Source organism: Erithacus rubecula (assembly GCF_903797595.1).
Source record: "Erithacus rubecula genome assembly, contig: SUPER_Z_unloc_2, whole genome shotgun sequence".
Classification (NCBI taxonomy): domain Eukaryota; kingdom Metazoa; phylum Chordata; class Aves; order Passeriformes; family Muscicapidae; genus Erithacus; species Erithacus rubecula.
Genome location: NW_027635860.1, coordinates 14004745 through 14023071, shown reverse-complemented (window position 1 = coordinate 14023071; position 18327 = coordinate 14004745). Strand labels below are relative to the sequence as shown.

Sequence of the window (18327 nt, the reverse complement as noted above, 5' to 3'; positions counted from 1 at the left end):
CAGATTAATTTTTCAATGGAAAATCTTCCATGGTTGCATTCTTTGTTTTTTCCTTTAATACATTTTAAAACTGATTCTGCTCACCATAATAGCATTAGTTTACCTATTCTGCGTATTTTTTAAACAATCTTTAGTGTATTTTCTTTATGGAACATTTTTTTGCTTTGATTTAGTTGGAATAGATTTTTGGGTTTTTTTACAAAATAGTTTGAAATATTTACAAATGCCTGCAAATGTTAATTTTTAGTTAAAAAAAAACCACAAAAAACTTCAATTGAAATTGTTTATAGATGATACAAGCAGATTGAAAGCATGTTCTGCAGATTCTTCAAATTAAAACTGTATCTTAGAAAAATTTGGTCTTCGTTTTTCTAGAATGTGAATGGCTCCATCCTGGCTAGTATTGGCAAACTATTTGTTTAGCATTGCACAAGCATATGAAGTAACTGTCTAATGTTTAATATGACAATAATTGCCTCAGAAGCACAGTCATAAAATTTCCATTTTATATATCAATTTGAAAATGTGTAGGCTTTTTATTAATACATAACAGTTGTTTTGGGCAAAGATTGAGGGCATTTTTGTAGCATATCCAGAAATTCAGTGGTACCACTTTTTTAGTCATTTTGACTTTGCTTGAATAGTTACGCACAATGCTGTTGACAGTGGTGTTTCAGGTCTATGCTCTAGAGATCATACTGCTGAAAAACTCTGGGGAATATCGATCTATTATGTCATTGCTTCTGGGATATATTTATTCTTTTATGTTTTTTCCTTCCATTTTGTCAGTAAATTCACAAAAACTGAGTTTGATTATGTTTATTTCATCACTGGGACCATAAAAAATGCACCTTTTGTGGGCTGTGGCTTTGCAAAGGTGGCTTGAAAATTGTGTAGGACAGAGAAGAAAAATGGTTGAAAGTAGCTGTGCATTTATATAGAATCACTTCAAGGAAGTGTTTTTTGCAAGTAATGCTGATCTGTGGTCCTGATAAAATGTAAACCTGACAGCACCTTGGAGTTTTATCTACAACAAATGTCTGAAACATGAGTTTAATATCTGTTAACTTCTCTCTAAGACCGATTTTTAAGCTTTGCCTTGACTTCTGTTTCATTTTGTTTGGATTTTTTCCTGGTTGTGTGAAGCAGTGCTGTGATTTCTTTCACGCTTACTGTTCAGTGTAGTTCTTTCTCTGTACTTGGTTCACATGTCTTCAGTATATCTACCATGCCTTAGCATGAAAGGTTCTCATTCACCTCAGCAAGTGAGTGCCAGTCGTCTGTGCTTTCCCCAGACCAGCCCTCATATTGTTCTGTATTGCCGTTTATGAAAGTTAGCAGTCACTGCACAGCCACAGCCCTGAGATTACTGAAGGTTTTATTATTTTGTCTTCAGATGTGTTTTTCACTATGAACTTACATTACCAACCTTTTCATTCCTTGACTGCAATCCCTCTTTCCCTTGAACAAGAAAGGTGTCAGAAGATACAGTGGATAGACATTTGCTGTTTTGCCCGTTCTGTGCTGTTAGCTAGAGTTCTGGAGTTTTATTTTCTGTGTTGTCCTCTACACCTACCATCTCTCATGTTAGGAAGCATCTCAGGTTTTCAAATTCAGCATAATGTCTAGTGTAATTTGATAACAAAAGAATTTGCAAGTTAGAAGAGGCAACATTCTTAGTATTTAATCAGATGTTTTTATGTATACTGCCCATTGTTAAAATAAGTAGTTGCAAGACAGAAAATGTCCGTGTTGTGGATTATTTGCACTAAACTATGCAAAATGCCAGAAATAAAGAGAAAATGTCAGAGTCTAGTACTCTGACCAAGTTCTTTTAGACAGTCTACATGTGGAAGGTGTGGTGTTTAATACCAGGTTTTTTAATTTGAAGATAGTTGATGGTACATGGGTTTTCTGTTTAGCATCATCACATTAAACACAGTGAGAACACAGATACAAGTCGAACACAGCAGAGGAGAGCAATTGCAGTGCACAGCTCGATCACAGCAACAGTGTGGTTCCTAGCCTCTCTCTAATGTAATCACTCCCACCACCCTGGACATTCCTGGCCTTGCCAGGAGTAAATATGTGAATTGAAACTGGCTCAGACTCCTTAGTCGCTTTGAAGTTCTGTCAGTTGATTATGTTTTGTAGTTTTTATTTTGGGCTGAGCCATGTATAACACTCCACACTGGCCTGGCTGACTCAGGGAGACATTCACACTCTTAATGAGCTTGGGGAGAAATACACACCAGCTGATTTTTTCAGCTGTTGATGGTTGTTTATCTAAATCAAAACCAACCCTCAGGTCCTTTTGGTGTTGAGATCAAGTCAGCTTTTTTTGCAACAGCTGTGTTCAGTCCCACCCAGCCACATTCTTCCTGAGCTTCATGGTCACATCACCCTGGCCCATCTGTGATCCTTTTGGTGTTTGGCTGCTTTGTATTGGTCTATAATTTGGTATGATTTTATGGCTTCCTGGTTATGTCAGAGGTTACCTTTCTCAACATCGGTTCCCAAACTGGTGTGCAGCAGTACTGTAGCTGAGGAGTACAGGAAATAAGAGGAAAAAAGGTAAGATTGGTACTTCAGTTTCACAGAGAATTATGTGCATAGGTCCTTTTTGTAATTTCTCTGTTGAAAATAGCACACATGTACAATCAGTACAACAGGTTTTAGCAATATGGTTTAATTAGTCTGGTTCCAGGCTGAGGGAACAAAAAATGTGTGTCAGTTTTAGTGGTGAGGATCAACATTTCACAATGGCTGAGAAAAGTCCTGAGCATAATAGTAATTTTAGTGCTTTTCAGGGCTTTAACCTTATCATTTTTTCAGCACCCTCTTTGATTGTCCTTTGTGTTATTCTCTTGATTTGTTCTTGGCCTCAGAACACTGCTAGCAGTGTGGGCAATAGTACAGTAGTTATCTGCTTCCTTGGCATTCAGTTCATCTTGCTATCCCATCCACTTCTGTATTTGTTTCCCACAAAATTCTTCAGAAATCCGGCTGCCCACAAATGTTCCTAATTCCTGGAGAAAATATTTCACAGCACCAAAAGCAGTCTTCAAAGCACAGTACAAAATAGGCATTACATATCATGCCTGCAGTATTGTGTGAAATGCTTGTAGAAGCAGGTGGATAATGAGGAAGAAACTGCATTCATAAAGGAAGCTTGATCAGAGGTCAGGAAGTTGCTTTTCCTAAACTTGTTTTTATAATTATAGTACCTTTCAAAACATAGCTGCATGCTGGTTTGCATTTTAACAAAGACATACTGTGCAGTTTGTTTTTTTATATTAATAATATCTAATAATAATAATAATAATAAATAATTGTTATTGTATATTTTATATATTAGAACATGACAGGATAACATTTGTTATACCATGTGGTTTCAGTATATGTTTCAGTAAGTTTCTGTATGTTTCAGTAAGCAACCTGTTGTCACTGAATAAAAGCTCAAGAAAATTGTAGCTTCTTAGTTAAGATAGCAATTAATTTTATATTTATACTTTGCATCTAATGTATTTTCTTACTTTCTTGGATGATGGTAGAGAAGCAAATTGGTTGGCTAGTCTGACCCTTCTTACCTTTGTTCTCACATGTTGATCCTGTGTGTCCTGTTGGACAGTTTGGGTGCCTCAGCATCACAGCAGTGGCTTTTCTCTTGATGGAATTCAAATACATGTATTGCATCAGTATAAAGTTTATGAACAGCACAAGCTTTGTCAGTTGACTGTTTTCTCTGTATGTGGTAGTCTGTGCAGTCTGTTGCCTAAAGGTTCAGACCTTTGTCTTGTACTAGCAGAAATCTTTGTTCTATCTGTATTAATTTTGCACAGTGATAAGTTTTTTATATGTATCATAATCTCGAGTCATTAAGAGGCATGCCACTTTGAACTATAAATGTATGGTATCAATGTTAATATTAGTGACTCTGCCTTATCTGCCATTGTTTGCTGAGGAGAGAAAAAAAACAGTATGCCGTGTGGCTACCCATGTTCTCATTTTGTCAGTTGTCACAATTTTGTAGTGGTTCCACAGACTCACAGTTGTGGTTGACTTACTTTTGAGATTTTTTAATGGAGTCTTTAATGATTTGGTTATTATACTTGACTTCTGAACACGAACTTTATTTTTTGCTCACCCAGAATACTTCAGCATGGACTGTAGCTCTTTGCTCTGATGTTTTCCTTTGAGTTACAGTAGCATCCAGAGATCATGTTCCAGTTTCCACCTGCCTTGTGATAAACAAGAACGTGGGGAAGCATGGTCTGTGGGAACACTCACACCTTAAGGGAAAGTGCAGCAATGATTATGTAACATGTTTTTAATGAATTGGAGAGGAGAGCTTGACTCTGCCATTAATACGTGGTTATACTGGATGTGTTAACCTTATGTATTGCAGTAGTAGCTGGAGGCATCACTTGAACATCCAACTAGAGTACCACAAGCAGCCCTCCTCTTTTATGACAGCTTCTCTTTGCTTAATCTGCCCTTCAGTGAAGTTCTCTTTTTAAAATTTATTACCTGATTAGCACTTGGAAACTAAAAAACAGTCCTATTAATGAAAGGGTAATTTTGGATGGTAAAAAGATGCAACAAGCTTTCATCATCATTAATAAAGCCATCCTTCAGTTACTTGGAGAAGAGAGATGCTATATTGGAGATGGATGTAACTCGCATATTGGGTACCACGTTTGACAGAGTGTGCCAGACCAGGCAGCAGGGTTGCTGTGAAACCAGGCACAGTTCATGTTGTTTCTTACCCAGTTTGCAGTGTGCTAAGGAGCATGAAGAACAGCTGAGCTGACTGCAGAGGGTGAAGAGGACAAAGACAAATCTATTGGAAGTCCGCCTTGTTAGTTCCACTGTTCAGAGAACAAGTTGCTTTTTATTGACATTTTCAAATTAATGGTGCCCTTTTATATTACAAGGCCATATGTATGGGCATTATTAGTCTTGTATTTAATTAAAACCACAGCTGATGCAATTTGGAGAATTGTAGATGTTTTTCATATACTATTTGAAAGCTGTGATGAAGGATGCACATTCTGATGAACAAATTTGTGAGCTTCATTGCAACAATTCTCCTCTGTCGTGGGAATAAGATGAAACAGTGGCTTCAAAATTCGCCATCTTTCCTGAAAATTGGAAGCAAGTTATGAACAGATTGGTACAATTGGTCTGGTTCTTTTTTCTCCACACAGTGCACAGTTTCCTGTGGTAGGAAGGAGGCCTTTTCTGAAAGTCAAAAGTAATTAAAGGTATTCAGGATGTTTATGGGTTTATTAAGAGGTTTCAATGTACATACTTTACTACTGTGTAGGATATGCCCATAGCAAGCCTGAGTTACTGGGTTTTTACATGAAAAATGAAGCTAACTTGAGAATCTTAAATGTCCTATAACATAAATTGTGCATGTATATATTTGTACTGAAACAAATAACTCGTGTATGTAAGGTATTTTTGTAGCTGATGCAATAAAAACCCTGTCGATTGAACTCAAAAGTGAATAACTAGCTACACAGCATTTAAAAAGGCCGAATTCACATCCAGTTATCTTTTAAAAAATTTCTTTCATGTCTTGAAGGCAGAATTTTTTCATTAACAATGAGAATACTGTATGTGTAGAAGCAGTTGCCAAATGATCTGATCTCTGAGAAGCCAATCTGCTGGCAGGCAGCTGCTTTAACACATCAGTATGGGAAAACAGCTATGGCTGTTTTGCTGGCTTCCAGTGTTATAAAAGGTAGAATTTATATCAAAATAGGACTCATTAGCTGATTCAATGTAAATTAAACAAGAAAAATTACTTTTAGGTGACCTGCCCAATAGAATATCAGACTGAGAGACTGAAAGTGGGTGGAGGATTGGAAGCATGTTTGTATTTCAGCCTGAATCTTGGCAGCAGAGCAGTGTTTGCTATGTTGCTTGATCTGGTGTGAAAGGTCACTTCTGTTTTCATATGCAGTATAACTTGAAGCTGCTTTTTACTATTGTGAAGAAAGTCTTCAGGGCTAGTGATTAGGTCTCCTCCTGGACTTTACAGCTGGAATTGTCAATACTTAGTGTTGAATTCTGGCTGATAGCTTTAATGAAATGATTAATGGGATATTTAAGGACAAGAACAGAGTGGGAACAATTCTTTTGAGAACTGTTCTTGGTTTCTGAGTTATGTAGCTAACCTAATTTCAATGTTGTGAGCTATCCTAGCCTGATATATGTTTCCACATGCTATCGGCTAAGTGTAGACAGTATCTTTCATCAAAAGCATCTGCTGTAGAAAGAAAAATAGTTCAGGTTCTTCATGTGTGGGTTAGTAGATAAGAATCACTGAAACTCACTAGCATGAGGCTGAGAACAACAACTGCAGAAGATTAGCTCAAAGTGGAGTAAGCATTAGTTTCATAACAAAACCAAATCCTTTGCATCAAGCTATCCACTTTCACCAAACTGATAACCTCCACATATCTAAAGGCATCAAAACGTGCTACACCTCATTCTATAATGCAAATCTTAGTTAACGTTTAATATAAGGTTTCATAGTGCAACTCAGGCTATGTCTTAATGAACTAGTGTTAGAACTAATCTACACATTTCTAGCTGCATTATTCCTCATTGTGTTTATCCTCATAAAGCATATAGTGAAGGAATGTGTGTGCTTCCCAGAAATAAAAATTCCATGTAAAATTAGTAGTTAAATTGTTAGTTGTATGTGGATTTCTTTTAGACTTTGTTCTACTGAAGTTCCTACTAACTACTACAGAAATACAGCATTACTATAGCTGCTGTATAATATTATCTCTTCTCTAGTGCTAAATGGCTTGTGAATTGGTTAATTTGTTTCTTTCCTCTTTATCTTCCAGCTTCATTTAGCAGCCCTGGCTTCATTAAAGGGAGATATCGTGGAGCTTAATAAGCGTCTACAACAAACAGAAAAGGAGCGTGACCTGTTGGAAAAGAAATTGGCAAAAGCACAGGTGAGGTATAGTTCAGGATTATGAAGATGGTCCTTGGTTTTGTGCAGTCTTGTTCCTCGGAGAGTGAATACTGAACAATGTCACAAGTCAAAAGAATCTTGAGACTGCAAGACACATAGTTGCCATGGGTTATATCTTTTATGTGTTGAAGACATTCTTCTAAAAAAAACCCCTGAACATTAATCATATACATTTTGGTTTGAAGTCAGTATAAGCAACAAGTACTTTGAATTATTGCAGAATATAAGAATTACAGCTTGCTCTTACTGAATTAGGTAACTGGTTGCAGAGCCTTGCACTCCTGGGTCACATTTAAAAACAGCACAAATTAGCACTTATCAGAAGTTATTGCCAATTTTCAGTGGTTTGATGTTATGTGAGAAATTGTGGTCTAGCTTCCAGTAAGCCAGTTAGAATTGTGGAATTGTGAAAATACAGCTAATGGAAAGCCAAGGAGTTAAATAAGAATAAGGTTGTAACTCTGATGCTTTCATAACTCTTACATACAGGCAAATGCAGCAAGGAAAATTGAACTTCTTTTTTTCAATATTTTTCTATTCTGTATTTTATTTATTTATTTATTTATTATTTTTACATATTTTCTCTTCTGCCATTTTATCAAATACCTTTTATAAGAAGTGAACATTTCAAAACTAGTTGAAAATACTTGGATACAGACAATCAAAGTATTTTGTCCTGTAAAGTATGGCACCTTAGTTGTTGCTCAGAGATGTTGTAAAATCTACAACTTTGAAAGTATTCAAGGCACCTGGACCTTGGTCTTGGGTTGGGTGAGGGAGCCCTGAGTTAGTAAGTTGCAGTGGTCCCTTCATCCTTAGCCATTCTGTGATTTTGCAGATTTAAAGTTTTCTGTATTTAGTGCATTTTGATGAGACCTTTCATCTGTGTTACTTAAATTCAAGCCAAATATAGGAGTGTTTAGCAGTCTCAATTTTCAGGCTTTTATTTCATTCTTCCCTTATTTTGGCATTTGCCTGCCTTCCCTAATGTTTTTTTCAGCTGCCTTTAAGATTTATGAGCTTGTAAGTGATACTGTTATTGCAAACCATCAATGTAACATCCAGATAAAATCACTTTCATGTTTTTATTCCCCTGGATATGTGAGCCAGAGCCGTGCTGGGAGTTAACATGGTTTATCAGCTATAATCCTGAGAGCCTTTTCTAATTTCTATAGCATTCTTTGGATATCCTTGGGATAGAGTCCTCTTTCTGGCTTACAATTTGCTATGAGGCTGCATTTGACAGTCATTAAACTCTCAGATGGATTCACTGTATTCAGATGATCCACATTATTCTGCATGATTGTGCTGACTTTATTGTTGTTATTTGTAACTCTGGTGGGTCTGGTGCTAACCACAGGTTTTTGTTAGTGTTTCATTTTTATTTCTGGGTCTTTATTTAAAAATACATATAGTATCTCTCAGCCAGTGAAGAATGCTTTGCAGGTGCTCCAATACAGTACCGAATACACACTGATGGCAACTGGGATTGAGGATCAGTCCTTAATACCAATTAAAATGTGCTCTGTTAGCACAAGATTGTTTGGTGTTTTCTTTGTGGGTTACCAATTATGTGTGTGTACATAGTGCTCAGTTTCTAGTGCTGGGAGTTTTCACTTGATATTAAGAAACATAGATACAAGTGTAGTGATCACTGCCTCTTGACCTGTGAGGAGACCACAACTGGAGTATCTGAAAAGCAGGCTGATAGCTAGATTTCAGATTTTAAAAGTGATTTTAATGAACAGCTTTATATAAAGGTTTAATGATTTATCTCTTGGGTGTTTATTTTTTTCTAAAGCCCTCAAGAAGATAGAATTTAGTATGTATTAAATAAAATACAAATCTTTCTTAAGGAATTCAAATCAATAAACAAACATAACTCGTATATTCAATGTGTTGGTAATGTTTAAGTACTGAGACATACACTGGTAAAACCACTGCACCTTGTCTTTTTTCTCTAACTTCATGAATTCCAAGTATCTGTGCCACTTAACATAATTTTTAAAACTTTTCTTTCCACTCCACAGAGATTCATTCATTATTCTTTTCTCTACAGCTTCTGTCTAATGTGAATCAGAGGTTCAGAAAGCATAAACTAAATAGGGGGTGTTTGAGGTTTTGCATGACCATACTCAGATGCTAGTGGGTCAGTATTAAATCCTATTCTGCATCTGGATTGCACTTACAGAGGCAGCACAAGTTTCATTTTAGCTGTCATGATAAATGCTCTCTAGAACAAATAGCTCTTAAAACACATTTTTGGTAATACCTTTCCAAAGGTATTTCATGTGAGGCATTTGGAAGGAAGGATAGTGATTTGCAGGGTGGAGGTAATTTGGTAATCAAGTGATAGATGACAAATGTTGAAAAAAGCTAGTTGGACAGCCTGGGCTTAGGATTTAGTGAAGTGATGTAATTGATCAGAGAATGTTGTAGCATACTCACTTCCAAATCTGCAGCTTTAGGAGATCAGATACTGCATTTCTCTACACGCTTCTTTTATTTCAGCAGCTCAGCGGATCTCTTTGTCTCTGTGTTTTTATCAGTGCACAGTTTGGCAATAAAATGATCTCTTGAATGAAATATGCTGTAAAACACTGGTCAACCACAACTAATGTCTTCTTCTAAAAATCTTTCTGTGGTTATGAGAATTGTAGTGCTTTCTACTGGCTCTGTGTAGCACAATATCCTGGCTTTGATTGTGATAAAGTGGGAGTCCAAAGGGAGAGGATAAGAAATGTACACAGAGAATTGTTCTCCTTCATATCCCCTGCCTTTCTTCCAACATCTGTGAACAGGAGGCCACATCACATTTCATAGTCCTCTATAGTCCTATCTCCATGGATTTATATAATCTTCTTTCTAATCCATCTACATTCTTGGCATTTCCAACATCCTGTGACATTGAGTTCTGCAATTCTGTGATTGAGCATGGGATTTAATAACATGCTAAATGTTTCAGCAAGTACAAGAAGAATAGATAATTCACTTACTATATTTTTCTTATCATTTCATCTCCTTTCACAAGGTTATCCTGCTCTCTCACTCTTTGTGCTTAGTCATTGTTATTTTGGATTTTTGTAATAACTCTAGACTAGGAATGTACTGTATTCTTCTGGATTCTGTGTCACGGCAGTAAGTCTCATTAGTGCAGTGATAATTCTTTGCTATCCTCTTGATTATTCAGAATATAGGGAGGAGCAGCACAGTTTCAATATAAGAATAAAACCAACATTCTGTAGATATATAAGAACAGAAGCAACATTCTCTGTAGACATGTAAGAACATGTGAAATTCGCAGGAAGGCTGCAGTTTCTCATTTAACAGAAAACGTGAAATAGAAATGCATGATGTTCAGATGAACATTGAAATGACTTGTTCTGTTATGTGATGTCCTTATCTGACATGGATTAATTCTGTGTGCTTGTATTCATCTTCCACATTAAGTATACATACCACAGAACAATTAATTCTGACCGTGCATGCTTTTATGATTGAGAATTCAGCACTATAGACTTGTTTTTATACTTAAATTTAGATTAATGGATTGCCACTTTTAAATCTGCCACTCCTCTCAAATTAAAATACTATATTAGTTGATAAAAGATTTTTAGTTCTGTAATCCTGTTAGACAGGTTTATGACTGTGGCTTGTTCAGGTGATGACTTGTATTCTTGGTGAACAACACCACAGCCAGTGTTTTGTCTCTGCAGGGCCTGGGGCACTGGGGCATCTCTCAATGAGCAATGCTGCTAGTAATTCTTTTCTTTTTGTCTTCTGATTGAACACTGCAAATGTAATACAAAGCTGAACATAATTTAACACATTGTTAGCATTTCTTTCACTAGGAGTTTGTCTACATTAATAGGCAATAGAATCATTTGTTCAGACAATAAACTTGAATTAAAATATTCTCTCTTACCATCCTTCTCCCTCATACACTTCTTACTGTTGGTTCCCAGCATCAAGAGGTCAAACTATGGTGATTCTAACTATTGTTAATTTTTAATCTGTACCAAAAAACAACCAAGAGTTCTCAGCTTATATTGACAACCGTGCTAGAAACTTCTCTCCTGACCTCAGCAATTAATTGCTTATCTTTTGCAGCCTCTCAGTAGGTTGTCCCTGTGTTTGCTTTCTCAGAGAATTAGACCTCTTAAGGGGCTTGAGACTGGAGCTCTTAAGAGCTGGAAGAGAGATGATGAAAAGGGTATAAGGTATTTTATTGTGTGACTGACATGCAAATAAATAGTAAGAGCTGAAAGTGTACACCTTGGAAAGAAGTAGAGACTGGTGGCAGATTGCCATTCTGAGACTCAAAGCATGAAGAAACTAAGGAGTGTGGTGAACAGCCACAGTATCCCAGAGAAAAACTTCAGTAGTGGGTAGAAAAACAAGCATTTGTTTATTTTCCTTTCTGAATTTTCAGATTAATATTCCATAGTAAAGAGGAATCCTGAATAACCAAGAATTTTCCACTGCTGCATTTTGGGATTCATACTGAACCATGTTTCTGTTGCTTGGATGCTTTTGCCATTTTCACTTGAGCTGACCAGATCTTAGGTGATGTAATTCTGTTCCCCACCTCCAAGACAGAGCAGTCCTTAGCATCATGGCATATCTTTTACAGAGATTTCCTTTCAGCCTTTTCTAGTTGCTTTTACCTAAGATAATTCAAGACCTCTTTTAAAAAATCAAATGTGAAGCTATTGTCGTATATTGCCACTCTGCTGGCTGTTCACGAAGTATATCTGTCACTGAATGATGTTATCCTGAAAAATGGTGACTGAGAAATGACTAGAGAAAACAGAAATTATGTCGTAATGTGGCTGAGACCCATTAGGAAAAGTCCATATATCTTCAGTCAAGATAAACAAATTCTGCTTTTCAGTGTGTAGCTTAGAAAGACAAAAATTGTTGTGATAGGGGTTATATTTATTGTCTGGAAACAATTATTATACTCTCTATCTGAAACATCCCTTTGGTTTAAAAGGTAATAAAACCATCAGTGTTTTTGAAAAAAATGCATAACAGATTGTTCTGGATAATGCTGAGGTAGCATTTGTGGACATATATGTGTGTCAGAGAAAATTCAAATTTAGAAAGGCTTAAGAAGCAACTCTTTATTGCCCCTAAATCTGCTCTAAAGCGTTTGTGATTTCTCTGTGTCATTTCTGCACTTGAAAACCATGGTAGTTCTTCGGTAGTATACAATGTTAAAATGTAGAAATGTGAGAAATAAGTTGGAGAATGATCCTACAATGAATAGTCATGATAATGTACATACATGCACAGCCATATCAGTTGTCAACATGAAATTTCATAAGTCAGGTGAACATTATCAGTCTTGTGAAATGTGTTCCTTCCATCTCCTTTGCAGTGTGATGATATGATCTGTTTTTCTTATTGTAGGTGAAAGTGATTTTTATTACATCTGAAGTTAGAAATTATTTTGTAGTCTTGAGGAAGGGTACTCTGATGTCTGGGCTACTTTTAATTGTGCATATTCATGAAAGCTACAAATTGTGGAATAAATTTATTTAAAGTTCAAAATAAAAGTATTATTGAAGCTTATTGTAAATTTTAATTTTCAAGCAGGTTTTTAGGTAGATTATGTTCTCAAGCTGTAAATGTAAGTGGCCAAAAAAATGGGAGCAAATGATGGAAATTCTGGTACACCAACTACTTTGGGTATATTATTATTATTTATAGTACAAAGGGTTTCGTGAGTTAGCTTATATAGAGTGTTTATTTGATTTGAAAAAAAAACCAGTTTGATTCAGCAGTTTTGAAGGATCTCCAATATTATTATCAATTTTGGCCCTTAGAATTGCTAGGGTTTTACAGCTCTTCAATTAAAGACTGTGGGTTTTATACTATTTAATAGCTTGTGAGTCTTCTTTTTTGACAGTGTAGTTCTCAGCATTGTGTGATTGAAAGGAGGCTTGACAGAAGGGGGTCAGAAGCAAAATTTTACAAATTAAGCTCTTGCCAACTACTACCAAGCAAAGCTTCAATCAGCATGCAGTGCTGGCTTGTAATTGCAGTGGTTTGTAGTGGTTGCTGTAATTGAAATAGAGTGTGTGCTGGCCTGAAGAGTAAGTCAAGTCAGAGAGGCTACATTTAAAATACTGTGGGAAGCAAAAAGGAGGATTTTATGATACATATAAAAAACAAGCAATCACGTAGCTCTTTAATTGTTCAAATCATAAGCATTTTACTGGATAGTACAAACATAATAAAAATATGTTATGTTACCTAAAAGGTAATTGTTCTAATTCAGAACACATCAGGGAGATCCTAGGATTCAAAGATGATGTATTTATAGCTATTTTGAGTTGCAAATAGTGGGATTTTTTCCAAGCAGAAATGGCAGCTTGTCTTTAGGAACAAAACAAAAGTAAAAGTACACTGCATAGTCTTGCAGTTCCTCAAATATTGTAACTGCCTACCTGCATGTCAGTGTTTTGCATCTGTCCTTTTCTCTTGCTAAGTCACTGTTGTTTTGATGAGTAGGAAAGGCACAGTGTTGTGCACTGTACACTTGTGCCCAGTCTCCCTGAAGTTGTCCTTAACACCCTTCGTGTTTACTTGCTTCTCTGCTGCAGTGTGAGCAGTCCCACCTGATGAGAGAGCATGAGGATGTGCAGGAGCAAACCACGCTGCGCTACGAGGAGCGGATCACGGAGCTGCACAGCATCATTGCCGAGCTCAACAAGAAAATCGACCGGCTGCAGGGAGCAACCATAAGGTACAGCAGCTTCCTGGGAATTCTGGGTCAGTGCAAGACATGGTGTGAGTTATACTCTAACATGATGACAATTTTCAGGCTTGTCATGACGGGTACTGAATAGCTGCCCATAATTAAGGTGTGTGTTCTGCAGGGTTCATCCCAAGCACCCAGGAAGTTCTACCTTCTCTCTGGCAATGCCACACTTTGCAAAACCTAACAAGCACTGCAAAACATACACCATGACATCTAAATATTTCTTTCTGTAATGTGTCAGGGTGCCACTTAAGTGATAGCAATGGTGTGTAAAGGAAGGTGAATACACTCAACTTGAACCTCTGCTTTAAACTTTATTTTGTGGCCTCCTGTAGACCTAATAAAAATCATTTGCAGGAGAGACATGATTCAGATAGATTTCCGTCATTTTTGCCTCTTCTTGTGCTGAATTTTTTTGACAAAATACAATTGCACAAATAATGTTGTTGCCTGACTCTGCAGCACCAAAGCTTGCTGTATTACTCTAGGTAATTACAGTATTACACTAGGTTGTTACTGTGTTAAGATAAACTTTGCATTTGACTACATGGAAATATTTTTCCTCACTCGTTTTTAGTTTATCTAGTGAGGATGCAGCTATATGCCAGTATATGGAGATTTTCTAGAAGACATGAAGTTATATTTTATGCATCTGTGGGTAATGTTGATGTGGTGCTCTAGCCACATAGTCAATTTTCATTTTTCCTTTACCTGTTAGCTGCACTTTTTTTTTTGTAATTGCTTCATTTCTTCTTCTGCGTAAATACTTCTGCAAGATCAAGGCAATGTTGTTACAACTACTCACTTAATCTCTCATTAAACTATTAGTATGCAAATGAAGAGTGCTTGGCGTACCATAAATAAGAGGGAATATCATCACATATGTATTTACCACTGCAAAAGCAGTGTTAGAATCACATGTTCATGTTATTTAAGAACATAAATACTGTTGCCTGTGAGATAACCATAGCTAGCAGTGGTCATGGTGAGATTTTTCAGGTATTTTTTATGCTGGTAATAGTTTTCTGAAAAAAATCCCCATGACTTCCTTCTTTATTTATGCTTGATACCTCTGCAGACAAGCTTTCTGTTTTTCCTTTGGAAAGACTAGTTGAAAAGCAAAATCTGAGAAAGAACGAGAGCTGCATTTTTTTTTTTTTCCTTGAGTGACAGAAAAACTCCATGACATTTAAGAAAAATATTACGTAGAATTTATAAAAATTATGTGTTTGGAATCCTTGTGACAAAGTAAATGCCAAGTAGTGTTCAATTTTGAACTACTGGAATCAGGTGGATACTCTTAATATTTAACCATGTTCATAAATGAGTCAGCTGCAGCATGCACAGGAGTATGAGGTGTAAGAACCAGTCCTGATGGGATGTACATGTTAGTTCTCATGAAAAATGAGGTTTTTCTGTCCCTTTCGGGGGGTTCTGGCCTTTAAAGACATCAGAACAATACTGCTACAACAGGTGCCACACTGTCATGCCCCTACAGATTAATTCATATCATATGAGAGCTTGTTTTGCTCAGACGGCTGGAATGTCTCATCTGTTTCTTTGTTTGTTTGTTTTATTAGTAAGAAAAAGAACTGTTAAATTAGTGGCTCTTTTTGTTTCCTTTAGTGATGGAAATAGGTTATTTTCTTTGGCAGGCAAATAATTTGGTGTCTGGGGAACAGAAGAGTAATATTCCTCCTGAAAATGGAGACTGAAGGGATTCCACAGGGTTTGTAAAGCCAACTGAAAGAAGGAAAACTACTCCTGCTGTGGCTTTCTGTAAATCCACACTGGGGTCCACATATGTCATTCTTGAGAAGCTGTCCATGCATCCCATAGAGAAAGGGTGGTGCAGTTGCTGTCCTTGCTGGAACAGGTGTGACTCACAGCACTCCACCCTTGTCTCTGAGGACTGTTGAGTCCAGGAGCTGGAAAAGAACAATCCTGAAAGAAAGTGTTCTGGGATCACAGCCCTGCTGGGACCTTAGCCATTACACTTCCTCCTAAAACAGGAGGATTTTAGTTTTGCCTCTTTGAAACCTGCAGGTAGTATTGAGCAGAGGCTTCATTTGTGCTGTCACAAAATTTGGGGTGTCTTTCTGGAAGCAGAGTTTACATTAATTGCGTAACAGATTAATGTTTCCCCAATGCTGACACAGCGACTCTTGAATGTTTTCACATATCGATTTTAGGCTGCAAAAATAAACTAATATGTAGCTTCATGTACCTCTACTCTATGAGATTCTTCATAGTTCGTAAACCCATAAATATTTTGGAAACAATTAGAGGAAATCAGTGTTTCATGGAGGTTATTTGTCTATGCTCTTTAAATTGTATTGTGTTTATTTGAACATCAGCAGTGCCCTCAGAATGCAGGACAGAAAGTAAGGAGACACTGTGTTTAATTCTGAGTAAGGTGTTAAAACAGTCTGAGGAAGTGTTGGCAGGCTGTAGGAGCTGGTTAAAATATTCTCCATTCAGAGAATTTTTGTCTTTGTTTTTTGGTGTTGGGATTTTTTTGCCTTTGCAATGTCAGGGTTTAGAAGTGTGATGGCTTTTGCTCATGTGGTTTAGTAACACCAGCTCTAGAATCGTGGAATGCTTTGGGTTGGCAGGGACTTTGAAGATCATCTAGTTCCAACCTCCTGCCATGGGCAGGGGCACCTTCCATAAGACCGGGTTGCTCAGTGCCCTATCTGGCTTGTCCTTGGACACTTCCAGGAAATGGGGCAGCTACAGCTTTTCTGGGAAAGGAGAGAGCTTAAGTCACATGTCAACACATATCTCTCTTCCCGGGTGTGTCTGATATGCTGATCCCACAAGCAGTGATTATACAGGAATATTTTTAGGAGTTTACAGGACTTTTCTGTTTGCTAGCCATTTCTTGGATCAAATGTGTGGCCTCATGAATTTAGCTGCAGCTCTTGCTCTGTATTCTTCCAGCATTCCCTGAGGAAAATGAGTTCACCATGCTTGAGGGGAGCAAGCCAGCATTCATCTGCAATTGTCTCATCTCCCTACTTCTGGTGCTCTGGGCAGCCCAGATGGTTTGGAATCCCCCCTCCAAAAAGAGACATTAAGGTGTAAAAAGTGACTTCCAGTACTCAAAATGCTCACGTGCAAGTAGATGAGCCTCTATTACCAAGGATCTCTGTCCTTTGGCAAGGTGCATGCAATTTTCTCTCGTGGTGTGTACAACCTAGATGATGGGAAAACCAGTCAAATAGATCTTCCCAGTTAGAGTCATACTGGAAATCCTTAGGCATTATGGATGCATGCAGTAACTCTGAAGCACAAAAAGGATTTAGAAATAATATGTAGAGTACTAAAATGCAATAATGTCCTACATTTAAGGTGAAAATTTCTGACTTCAGTTTTTAGTATTGCCTTAGATTCATTCAAACTTGACTCTTAATCGTTTCTTTGGCTGTCAAAATCAACTGTAACTTCAGCATGTGACTGATAGTTTTTCTTAGATGTCAAATTGTGCTTCAGGAAAAAGAAAATAGACATATCTAACTGCTTTTGGTTTACAGCCCATGGCTGTTTGGGTACATCTCCGCAACTCTTAAAAAAGCGAGCAGCTGTAACAATACCAGAACAGAAATACATGTGGCCATAACAGGACTGGGCCAGCCCTGGAATCTGTGGCATGATCGATAGAGAGACGGGAACTACGGAGTTGCCTCAAAACATAAAGGCTTTTAATGTAACAAAAATAACAAACGTAGAAACCGCATAGTACAAGGCCAACCTCCAGAGATCTCAAAACATGGAAAGCACAGAGGTGTGTAGATGGGGTGGAGGGTACAGGATCCAGTCGATAACAAGGATAAGGAACAGAACCATATATGTAGATGGCAACCATGTATAAAATGCAAGAACAACACCTTATTTGTAGCAAGCTGGTTAACATGTTTATTCCCCTTAGACAACTGTTCTTTCTGTTCCCTCACCATGAAGTAAAGGGATGCCCTCTTTTCTAGCTAGGTGTCTCCCAGGGTTTGAAACTGAAGCTCCTTGCATCTGCAGGTGAAGTCAGCTCCCTGTCCACCCCAATTTCCACAGAAATGTGCTCTGTTCAATGTTGGTGCCTGATAAGATTTACTTTAAATAGTTGTCAAGAAGCTTATAACCTATTGCTGTAAAATCATTTATTCAGACTTACAACTTTTAATCTGAGATACCTTTAGAAAGTGTTGGAAATTAATTGAATAGCAAAGAGACTACACCATCATGAGAAGTAACACACAGCACTTGTGGTCACATTTACACAGTGACCTGGAGCTTGTAAGTATGTGCTAGGTGGAAACTAGCACATACTGGATTCAGTTCAAGGGGTAGTGTGGATGTGGTAGTGTTGCGTTCAGCACATAGTGCACAACTCCACCTATCCTCAGGGATTAATTTCCATGCTGTCTTGAGTGTGTCAGTATTTGTTCACAATGTTCAGAGGGACTTCAAATGTTTATACACAGAGTGCAGTCATTCCTCGTGCACATACACCTGTAGTATTTTCTATCTGAGGGTCTTAGAGGGTTTTTTAAATAGTTAT

General features: G+C 37.3%; 2 protein-coding genes across 6 annotated transcripts in view; both read left to right on the top strand.

The window, feature by feature from the left end:
- The window catches only part of REEP5 (receptor accessory protein 5), a 235022-nt gene that overhangs the window by 107201 nt on the left and 109494 nt on the right, over positions 1–18327 (top strand). The gene's annotated exons all lie outside the window — the stretch shown is intronic.
- MCC (MCC regulator of WNT signaling pathway) overlaps positions 1–18327 on the top strand; it is a 181151-nt gene that overhangs the window by 107077 nt on the left and 55747 nt on the right. For all 5 annotated transcript variants that reach the window (XM_079331242.1, XM_079331243.1, XM_079331245.1 and 2 more), the window contains 2 exons: positions 6870–6983; positions 13615–13757. In XM_079331242.1, coding sequence (XP_079187368.1) covers positions 6870–6983; positions 13615–13757 — 257 coding nt within the window. The remainder of the gene's footprint in view (positions 1–6869; positions 6984–13614; positions 13758–18327) is intronic.